This window comes from Scardinius erythrophthalmus, assembly GCF_964197995.2.
Source record: "Scardinius erythrophthalmus genome assembly, chromosome: 4".
Classification (NCBI taxonomy): Eukaryota; Metazoa; Chordata; class Actinopteri; order Cypriniformes; family Leuciscidae; genus Scardinius; species Scardinius erythrophthalmus.
This window is the reverse complement of record NC_138224.1, coordinates 6759602-6771775: the sequence shown is the minus strand read 5'-3', so window position 1 is coordinate 6771775 and position 12174 is coordinate 6759602. Positions and strand designations below refer to the sequence as shown.

At 39.0% G+C, this 12174-nt stretch overlaps 1 protein-coding gene across 8 annotated transcripts in view; it reads right to left on the bottom strand.

Moving 5' to 3' along the window:
- The window catches only part of dgki (diacylglycerol kinase, iota), a gene marked incomplete at its 5' end in the record, with an annotated part of 44182 nt that extends 32305 nt beyond the window's left edge, over positions 1 to 11877 (bottom strand). For 2 of the 8 annotated variants that reach the window (XM_081364214.1, XM_081364211.1), the window contains one exon: positions 11118 to 11801. In XM_081364214.1, the coding sequence (XP_081220340.1) occupies positions 11118 to 11329 (212 nt within the window). Of the gene's footprint in view, positions 1 to 11117 lie in introns of all 8 variants that reach the window. The other 6 variants (XM_081364215.1, XM_081364210.1, XM_081364216.1 and 3 more) reach the window with 6 other exon arrangements.
- Between the last annotated feature and the right edge of the window lie 297 nt (positions 11878 to 12174).

Sequence of the window (12174 nt, the reverse complement as noted above, 5' to 3'; positions counted from 1 at the left end):
CACATGAAGGAGCACACACACTCTCCCCCTCCATCCCTCTGTCCTACATTCATCTCCCTCCCCTTCATCTTTTCTCCTCTCGTCTCTTTCACAGTCTGATTAGCTCACAATTTTGCTTCTCAAATAGAATGTTTGGATATTTCTACTGGAAAACAGGACAAAAATACTGATTAAGGGAGTGCAGTGGGTGTAGGGGCCGTGGGTGGTTTGGGTTTGGCTTTGGCGGGGGCCGTTCGCGCGGATCCAAGTGCTCCTGGGTAATCGCCTCTCGCTCTATTCATTTCAGTCACTCCTGCTTTCTGACACTTTCTCCTGTTAAAGATCCTCATGCGTAGCGACACCAGCTTCCTGCCACACATTTTATGTTCCTCCAACTCACTGAAAGACTCAAGAGGGGAAAAGAAAAAGGTGATTCTTTAAAAAAGAACTGAATTTAGTCACTCAATTAACTGAAGATATAAAAGTAAAATAGATTTCTAAAGAAAATATTAAGTGGTGCTTCATCGTGCAAAACTCGCTATCCTATTTTATTGCATTGCTATGGTGCTGAGTGTTTTTTATCTTGGTTCAGTCAAACAAGCTCACCCACAAGTCACTATGATATTCTCTTCTCTTGATATGGCTCAGGTCCCTTCTTCTGTGTAAGTCTATGGGACTTTGTCGCCCGGTAATCATCCACCAGACAAATATTGTAAGCATGATCAGTTAGAAAAGTTACAGCACACTCAAATGTCTAATACTTATGGTTAGAAGCTTGTTCAAATCACATATGAACAATAGTAATAGCGATGCTTGTCTTAGTGCAGACATAATAATCATTTCTGCAAATGATTGCATTCATTATACTTTCAAGCTTAGCATCTCACATCAAAGCAAAAGCTTGCGGGTAAACCGTATGCACAGCAGCTCTTTATTAAAGCTGTAAATAACAGTGATATTTTTCTCTGATGCTGACATTCATTGGAGACAAAATAATACTGCGTGATGGGCACAGTTTGCTCTAGCATGTAAAATGTGTTGTTTGAATTGCTTTGCGGCACAACAGAAACAGCTGTGACACATTTCCCGGTGTTTTGAGGGAGAGGTCCAGACCCCCTGCAGTTTCTGTGTCCTTCCCTTGACTGTCTGTGACCTGACAAACACACACACACATACACACACATTTAAGTCTGCCTTTTGGCCAACAACAATCACAGGAAACCAAGTCAGTTTCGGTCCCTCAGAGTTTAATAACAACAACACCACATACAATATGGCTAAGCAACATCATTTTAGCTATACCTCGATAATTGGATGATGTTCTATATATATATATATATATATATATATATATATGCTATATATAATATATATATATATATTTGGTGCTATCAACACACCTACTGTAGGTCAAGGACTCAATTGTCCTGGAGTGCATGCACATATATAAAGCAAAAAGTCACTTTGGATAAAGCGTCAGCCAAATGCAAAAAAAAAAAAAAAGTATCTTCTTTATAATTATGCATTTGCATAATTACTTAAAAGAGGTATTAGAGGACAAATTGTTTCAACCAAAAAGCCACTGTAGCCAATGAGATTAGCCATGTTTAATGCAAGAACTAAAATAGAGGAAAAATCAGTTCAAAAATATTTTCCACATTTTCATCACCAAATTAACACAATTAATTATTTGCATTTCACAGATATAAACTTTCAAATTAACAAACAGTGATTTTTTTCTCACACATGTTCTTAAAAAAAAAAAAGATATATGAAAAATGCCACACAGTACTTCCCTAAACATTTTTGAGTGACTGTGCAAACAAATAATTTCATTGATTATGAGAGTTTGAACTGATTCACGGAAATGAATCAAAACATACAAACTCAAGTTTTTAGGAGGTTGGTGAACTCTCTGTACAGCATGCGATGTTCTCTCATGTTATAGATATATGCTAACGTAACAATACCGCGTCGTGCGCTCTCTGTGGCTCGGCGAGTGGGAGCGTGTGGGATCGGACTGTATAATTACATATAACTGTGACGGTGATGCTTTTGTGTGAGTGTGAGAGATTAAGAGCATCACTGGCAGAGTATGTGGGAGTGTTGGAACCCACTCCTGCCTGAACATAAACCTCCTCTAGCTCTTTCTTCTCTCTGTTCTCCTCCTCTGGCTGCTGACACCTCCATAATTAACCTCGGCGTTTGGCGCAGGGTGCGGGGGAGGCATCGGAAGCACGCATCTCTCCCCTATCTGACCCATCCATCTGCTGAAAATAGCCCCGCCATAAAGAGCAAAGCTCAGGGCTGAGATGAACTCCAGTGGACCGCACTCCTACAAGAAACTGCTTGGGTTGGAATATGAGTCCCAAAAGTCCACTTTATACTAACGTCTCCAGAAGAACAGGAATATTCATTATAATTTTCACTATCCAATAAAGTCTGATCTACTTTGCAGATTATTCTGGACAAGAACCCACTTAGAAAGGAAGCGAACGTGGACTAACAGGTAAAATGATCAATCCCAACAATTTATTCTTGGAGCCATATCGAAATCCCGATAACTCTGGAATTAAACCATAAAGTGCCTTCAAAATTGAGATACCAAAAGTAAAGTTTGTTAAGAAGAACCAAAATCTAAAAGGATAGTAAGATATTTTTAATACTTCTTGAGTTACAGGGATGCAAATGTTGGGGGGGAAACTTATTTTTGGAATTGCCAACATTGGCATATAATGCAACAAAGATTTCTAAAGTCAACCGATTTTACTAATAGACCTACCATTCTCTGTATAAAAATAAAATAATGATGCTGGCATCTTTCTAAAGCCATTTTTGTAATTTGGCTCCAAATCTCAGCTGAAAATTGTCATTTTGACCCCCCTCTACAAAGTAGTGGATTACTAAAATATTCATCCATGACATTTAATATTTTGCTTTTCATCACTATTTATAATCAAGTCAGAGTCAAGTTTGAGGCAGGGAAGTTTCCCGAAATTTGGTCGATTTTACACAGAATGACCCATTTTTCACATAAAGTTTAGTGCTAGAGGGGTTGAATTTAAATTTAAATTTTGAATTTATATATGTAATTCAAAGACGCAACTTTTCCCGAGAGGGATTTTATTGTGCAATAAATAAATAAATCACTAAAGCAAAATGTAAAAAAAAAAATATAGAAGAAAACTCTCTAGATAATCTAGAAAAACTCAAAATCAAATAGTCAACTAAGTCAACCATCATGATTCATCTCTACTCTACGCTTGGATGACGGATGTCCTAAACCTCAATTTTGAATTGAAAATTAACCTTTCGACATTCTAAAAACCACGTGAAATGTAAATAAACATCTCGCATTCATGTCAAAAAACACATCCATGACCTGCAGCTCACTGAGTTTTATTTCAGACAATATGCAGTTGTTGACCTGTGCCATTTAAATAAGCCAATCCCTACATGTCCCAAAAAGCCAGTCTCTGAACACAGAGCAACGGTGGCAGATGGCTCTCCTGCTAATGATCAGGTAAATGTTGTGTTGTGAGCTGAAAACAGCAGTCTGAATGCAACGCTAATGTGTGTCAGGACCCTGGATCCTCCATTAGTGCAGTAAAAGCGGGGCCGGATCTCTGTTCCACCTCTTGGAGAGCAGTGTATTGAGGGCTTCAGGGACATGAGGGGCCTCCTGGTTTTTCTTTTCCACCTGAGGTCCTTGCTGCCTAATTGAATTAATCATTTGCTAAATGAGGCCTGGGCTGCCGTAACCCTGTGCTATCAGTGCATAAAGGGCTGAACCCACACACACACACACACACAACCTCCCAGACCACAGCTGGAGAGAGATATATGGCGAGTTATTATTAGCGAGCAGAGTGCATTACAGAGAAAAAGACCAGAAGAGAGACAGAATGAGCTAATTGTGGTGAATAGATAATGTGCGCAGAGAGCGAATGCAAATGATCTGCACGTGCAGCCACAATATTTACAACCTTTCCCAAGCACGAGGTCTCCATCACTGACCTCTGCGTCGTTTCATTTATTGTTTCCACTAGTGGCATGACTGCAATTCGATTTCACTTGAGAGCAACAAAAAAGCAAAAGTGAATTTAATAATTCATTGGATTAGACTGTTTTCAGGTTTATTCAGTAAAAAATAAAAACGGTAATTGTGAGATAGAGTTTAAAATATGAAATGAAGTTGTGATTGTGAGATAAAAAGATAAAAATTGTATGGAATAAAGTTGCAAGTATAAGAAATAAAGTTGCAATAGTCTCATTCTCCAACATACCTGACTCACGAACAAGACTACGAGGTACCTCAAGGTGCTGTATTTAAGTTTTTTGACTGTACTAAAGCACAAAAACACCATAATATGTTTGCAGAGATTTAGGAAACATGCTAAGTTCAGATACTTGTTTCTCCGAGAAAGAACACAACATCCAGTTATTATACATTGAAATGTGCTTTCTGATTCAGAATGTCCGTTCTTCTTTTGGTCTGTGCCAATTTACCCAATAGTATTTCAACACCCCGGGTTGCCAGTTGGCGGAAAACATTGCGTATTGCCATGGAAGCCAGCAAACAAACTAGGATAGAGATTGCTGATTCTACCCAACCTAAAATCCATCTAAAAAGCTCTATTAAAACACGGATAAATCAACTCATCAACTTACAGTGTAAGGCTCGACGCCTTCCGTTGTCAATTGCACTCGTTCACCCAAAAATGAAAAAAACTGTCATCATTCACTCACCCTCATTTGGTCCCAAACCCGAAAAACTTTCGTTCATCTTCGGAACACAAATTAAGATATTTTAAATCTAAGAGATTTCTGTCCCTCCACTGACTACGACTACGACACTTCAAAAAGTTCATAAAGAGATCGTAAAACTAATCCATATTTATGAGCGAATTTAATGATGGATGGATGGAATAGTAAGATACAAAATTCCATGTTATGAGATTTAAAGTTGCAATTGTGAATAGCTGCAACTGTCACAAGTGCGAGAAAAAAAATATTTATAAATGTATCTTTTTCCTTCTGAGGCAGAAATAGGCTTTCATGAAAAAAAGGGCTTGCCTTTACCACATTATTTTTTGTTAAATATCATGCAAAAGCAACTATATTGTGTTACACAAGAAAATGGGCTTTACCACAATATTTTTGTTAAATATCATGAAAAAGCAACTATATTGTGATATATATGTTACCGGCAAAGTGTGAAATCCCAGTATTGTATAGAATGCCTTGGCAATGTATAGAATGCCTGATGGTTTTTGGCAAAAATACATGACCTAATTCTATACATTACGGATTACACACTTTGCCGGTAACATATACACATAAAAAAATGGGCTTTACCGCATTATTTTTGCAACTATATTGTGATAGATACACTACCATTCAAAAGTAAAAAAAAAATAAGTCTCTAATGCTCATCTAGGCAACATTCATTTGATGAAAAATACAGTAATATTGTCAAATATTATTACAAATTAAAATACCTGTTTTCTGTTTGAATACATTTTAAAAATGTAATTTATTCCTGTGGTGCATTTTACTCCAGTCTTCAGTTTCACATGATCCTTCAGAAATCATTCTAACATGCTAATTTGCTACTCAAGAAACATTTATTATTATTATCAATGATGAAAACAGTTGCGCTGCTTCACATTTTTGTGGAAACCGTGATTTCTTTTCAGGAGTCTTCTCGCCTACTTCATATCAAAAAGACTAAACCAGGTTAGCTAGTACGCAGTAGGCTTTTCCATTTCTGAGGTAACTAACAGTAGCAAACACAAGTGGATGAAATCCTCTAATATGCCATTAACATGAATGAATAAAAACGGTTGGGCACAAAGCCTTACTTTACTTCATCAGGTAGGATTACACACCAATATTACTGTTCCAGCAATCAGTGAAATTACTCAGAGTCAGGATTCAGATCATGAATGACACTCTGTCACATCAGGATAAAAAAGCCACCCAGTAATCCCAGTACAGCCTGTATAAGCAGCAGCATGCGTATTGAGACACTATGTACCTTCTACTCATTAAGACATTTACCGTCTTTAAATTCATTATGCATAATTGTGGATTTTCCACCAAAATCAGCACAGAAATTCCTGGTCTTATATTGATTTCTCTGCTATTTTTGTGCAATGAAACAAATACTATAATTAATATAAAAAAAACCCTTTGAGACTAAACAGACCACCGAAAGCAGACACAGACCGGTGCCCGTAGCAGGTTTTGTGAAAGACCAGTGGGCCTGTCTGAGCCGTCAGAGAGAATTAGAGCGGGTGAATGACACATGCTGCGAGACAGTGTTAACTCCCTGTTGATGCGGGGGAGATGGATGAAGAGACGGAGGCGGGGATGAAGTCTCTCACACCTCCGAAGTGGCTGTCTGCAGGTGCTCCTCTGCCAGAACTACAGGTGCAGGACAGAGTCACGGCAGAGGAACGACAGGAGACAGTGGAGACGGACCACTCAATGGGAAATGCCTAGAAATTGCTTGTATTACTTCAGATGTTCAAATACATTCTTCAGAGTTATAAACTCACAGTCACACTATGATCTACTACATTAGTTTGTGGGCTGGATATAGTAATGCAGCCACTTATTTCATTATTTGGCTCTTAAAGGGGTCCTATTATGCTTTTTTTAACTTTATTTAGTGTTGCTGTTGAAAAAGGTCTGCAAAGTTACTAAGCACAAAGTCACTCCAAAGGGAGTTATTCTCTATATCAGTGCGCCTAAACCCCTGAAACGCCTCCATCATGGTCTTGAGTTTTATTCTGCGAACAAACAATTCACAATATTCCTCATTTAAATAATTCCCGTCTAAAGTATACGCAGAATAAATGGGCGGGGCCTGGTTCAGTTAGTAAGTAGAGTGTTGAAACTCTATGTTGTAGTAAGGGGGCGTGACATTTCCCAACACGCTCAAAACGATTGACCAATCACAACACACTGGTGCAGCCGACCAATCAAAGCACATTGCAGCTTTTCGGAAGGAGGGAGACTAAACAGAGCGTTACAGCCAGATTGGGAAAAGAGGGGCTGCAACACTGTAAGAATATATAAAAAAATAATGTAATTTGAAAAATCAAGCATGAAACCCGAATCTAAATCGATTATTTGAAAAAGGGTGTAAAAGGTCAGCTTTAAATTCAACAACAGCAAGTGGAAACGCAGCCCGGGCCTACTACAAGACAAAAGCCTGGGACTAAATTTCTGCTTTGACCCCTTATGAGGCAGAGCTTAGCAGCAAACCCATCGGCGTGATGCTTCACCAAACAGAACCGCCTCTGAAAAGAGGAAAAAGCCTCTTACACTCATATACCTAATAAGGAAAAGCTTTAAAAGTCCAATCCTTTAATACATCTCCTCAGACTGCAATACAAACCCCTGCCACAGCATGAAAAAAGACTGGCTTTATCAGCGTTAAGCCGCCCGCTCTGTGCACAGCCATCTTCAGGAGAGATTATGACCATTTATGTAAAATCCTTATTTGTGTCCGCCATCAGGATCTGGCTCACGGGTTGTGCGTTCAGCGAAATGAGACAAGTCCCTACATCACCAGACACTGCCCTCTTTTACGCACTTAGCATACCTTGTTTGCAAGATTAAACACGTCAGCTGGTCGTCAGCCAATGAAGCGCAACTTACAAAAGGACAGCAGATCCAAAAAAGGTACATTCACACAAGAAATAGTCACGCATGGAACAACTAGTCGAACACCTCATTCTCGATTTTAGCCTACGTACAGTATTTACACACACATTAACATTTACAGTAGGCGTGCCGGGCATTTCGCACTCTGATTCAATGCCAACTAGAAATGAGAAAATAACACAGCACAGTAAACTTACTGTGAAGGGTACGTCCTAATTGAGTGCAAATGCATCCAAATGCATAAAGCAAAGTGCCAAATAGGAGGAGGACTGGCACAACTTGACAGATGACTAAATGCACCAGGGCTCTTATTAAAGTTTCACTGATAAAACACAACACTTGTAAGCGATCAAATATTAAACCCATTCCCATTTATTTTGCAGCGTTCCTGACGGCACAATGCATCTCTTCCTGATAATATGCTTCCTCATTGTGATGACGGAATGTTCTGGATTTAAAATGCAGTCAACAAATGAACAAACTGACCCTATTTATACACCCTAGGGTAATAATGTAATTGCAGATTATTACAAAGAAAAACGTTTCTAATCCTCCATCAAAATGTAATTAGTTCAACAACTTTCCCGTTCTGATGACATCATCAATCCCTCTCACTTTACAAAACCATCCCTCCGGACACCTGCCATATAGAGACCATCTCACAATTTTTTTTCCTCACTTACTTTTCACATTACAGACGTAAATTATTTCTGTACACACTAGTTTAAATCAGACTTAATTCGTCATTCTGTTTAGCATTGTAAGTTAATGGAGTAACGTTCCAACATTTGAGGAAGCTCGACAAACACTGCAACAAGTTTTTTGCACTCTCTGATGATGAGCAGACCGCAATAAATATGCATGTTTAACTTTTCAGGAGCCTGGCGAAGAGAAAATGTGTCAAGCATGAATAAATCTACAATCGGGGCTGTGATAGGACACTTAAAAATGCATGAGTTCTTTTTTATGTTCCACTGTCTGCTGCTGCACTCTTAGAGCGTTTTTCATTTACACAGCGAGAGAGAGCGGACACAAGAGCCTCTTTATAAGCTGAACACGATTCACTAGATAACAAAAAACTGATATAAGTGCTGTATTTGAAGGAGAGTATGAAGAACACTGAGGCTCTGTTCCAAAACCTAGTGAGCTGCCTACCTAGGCAGCATTTTAAGACATCAGATCCGACTACAGGGACTTGTCTCAAGATCATTCCTTTAACAGTTCATATATGTGACCCTATGTCTTATGTTGCACGGGTATATTTGTGGCAATAGCCAACAAAACATTGTATGGGTCAAAATTATAGATTTTTCTTTTATGCCAAAAATGTTCCATGAAGATATTTAGTAAATTTCCCACCTTTAATATATAAAACATTTATTTTTGTGAAGGGATGCAGCACTATCGCCAATAGAAATGGACAACTTTAAAGGCGATTTTCTCAATATTTCGATTTGTCTGTACCCTCAGATTCCAGATTTTCAAATAGTTGTCCTATCAAACCATACATCAATGGAAAGATTATATTCAGCTTTTAGATGATGTATAAATCTCAATTTAAAAAAAATTACACATAAGACTGGTTTTGTGGTCCAGGGTCACATATTGCCAAAATTATGAAAAAGAGATCAGTCAAGAATAGAAAATTAGAATGTCAGAATCAGAATCAGAATGCGTAGTTTGTACATAAAAAATGTGCGTCAGAATATAATGTAGGCTACAACACATTTTGAACAAAGTTTTTAATTTAGAAAATAGTTTTTATTGTCTCTTATAACAAAAAAACTTTTATTTAAACCCATGAAAATGCAGATCCTGTTGTAAATAATGATGAAAAAAATCACTTTGTTCCATTATCACCCCTTAGTAGGTTTTGGCACATATCCAAATTTATATAAAGAGCTGGGCGATAATATACTTGCATTTTGTGAAGAAATAATCAAGCAGATAATCAATCAATTGCGAGTTGAGTTTCCTGTGCATTTCATGTGAAGAACCCTATTTGTGTGAAGCACAAAGTTGCTGCACTCCAAATAAATCACTTATAAGGGTCCATTAGAGTTAGGATGCCGCCTATGTAGACAGTAAACCCCAAGGCAGCGCACTGGGTTTTGGAACAATGCCTGTTTGTGTCTTTGGCAACTTCAAAGCTTCCATTTTTAGAGCCTTTGCTTAAAAAGCTGAACAAGACACATTTATCCAAGACATCGCATTTTAGGCCGTGTTGGCTTGTGTTTGTTTGTTTTACTGGTGGTGTGGTTGGGTTTCATGGGTCTTATCTGAATTAGATGGATATAGATCGCTCCTACAAAAGAAAGGACAGCTTTGATCATTTCTTCAGAGACTGGCCATAACTGTGAGCGGAGGATTGATCTGCTCGGAGGAGGTTGACCTTAAGACTCTGAAGGAGAAGTGAGGGTGGCAGTGACCCTCCTCCACTGACAGGTGGAAAACGGAGGAGGGGGAGGTCAAATCAGAAGAGAAGAGCAGGCAAGTTCTCACGTCTCTGCATGATTCACATCAGTTACAGCCCTTCGGGTATCAAAAGGTATCAGGTACATTACAAAGTGATGATGACGAGGCCTGATCAGCTGATGTTTCAGCACGAAACCAGTGCTGTCGATACGTCTCAATCCTTACACTGATCTGGAAGGACCAATCATGTCCAACATGATCAATGCATCCAAAATAAGATTAGATTTAGATGTTTTCAATGCCTTTACAAGGTCTACACTAAAACAGTTTCAGGGAAGATAAAACAAGAGAAGCAAAAGTAGCCTAACTGATCAATTCCAAAAAGAGGGCTTTAGGATGCACTAGATACTTGTTGTTATGCACTGCAGGTTTGGAAGTGAGTAATTATTGACAGAATTTGATTTTTTTGGTGAACTAACCCTTTAATATGTCAAAGCATGTCGTTTCTGCCTCTGACATTGGGGAATCTGTCTCTCTATCTCGGCGGATGCCAAATGCATCACCAGACAGCTATGCATTGCTCTGTATAGTCATTTTTGATACAGATCAAATGTCAATTAAACAATTCAATGCAAGTGCCTGTCTGATTGCCCAAGGGTTTCATGTGCAAGAGGAAAACACAATTAAATCCTGCTGGCAAATCAATAGCAGGCCAAACGACAATATACATAGGATATCACCGTGATCATGATGAAGTGCATCAAAACCTTTCCAACATAATGCAATACATTTACGACCATACCCCTAATGCACTTGTTCTCATACTAATAAAATCGACATCGTTGTACATTTCATCTTCTGTTATTTAGGTGGGTGAGTGTTGCTTTGCACAACAAATGGGGTTTGCATTGTTAAACACAAGGAGTAACGCTCAACACAAACAAACCATCTGACATGTTTTACCGCTCCATATGGTGGTGAAATACGTGCACTAATATGCAGTGCTGTACACAAACGCGAAGATATGAATTAAGCTGCATATTTACCTATACGAGATCTGTTTCCTGAACGCCAGACCTTTGAGTTTATCCTCCAGCGAGTCTTCCATGTCGGCGAAGCTGCCCAGACTCTCGCTGCCGCTCATCGCCGCGTTTCTCCGGCAGCCTCGTGCCTGATCGTCCGCTGATTCCCCACCGGCAGCTCCTCTGCTGCTGCGCTCCGCCTGAGGTGCGCGTCTGTCGGCCAGGGGGTCCATCATGCTCCGGTCGGCACTGAGTGGACCCCCTCTCTCTCCTCCGGTGCTTAAAATTCCTTCCAAATGTGTCCTCCGATGTCCCTCATGGGATGAATAATATATATCTATCTATGGGATGAGTAAATCTATCTATCTATCTATCTATCTATCTATCTATCTATCTATCTATCTATCTATCTATCTATCTATCTATCTATCTATCTATCTATCTATCTATCTATCTATCTATCTATCTATCTATCTATCTATTTACTCAAGCGCATGCACGATCCGCGCAACTCTATCCAGCGGAACTACAACAACAGCTGCATCCATCCTCGAGGACATTCTGGGATTTGCCTCCTCATCGTCCTCGCGCAGCATCGGGCATTAAAAGTAGGGCAGAGGGTCTCCGACTGGACACTCAGGCGCGCGCACGAGTGTAAATGCGTGGTGATCTCTGTGTCGTGTCCACTGTCTGAGAGACCGACTGACTGAGACGAGACGCAGAAGTCGTGTTTACACGGGGGTTTAAACCGGACCTGATTGTGAATACAAACCTCTTTGTTCAGACAGGAAGAGACGCGATAAGGAGAAAAAAAAAAATAAAATATATATATAGATATAGATATTTTAGATTTACGGCACTTGTATTTTTTTTATTCAAAACTACAATTAACCATTAATATTATTAATATTTTCATAATATTTACATAACCATTTATATTATAATATTCGCCACGCCCACTAACATTTGTTACGACGGCAAAGCTATTCGAATTTATTAATTCCTTAACACAATATTGGTCAGGCCCCAAGTATTTGATTTGACAGAAAAGCACTGGATGCCAGTGTTATTATAATAATAG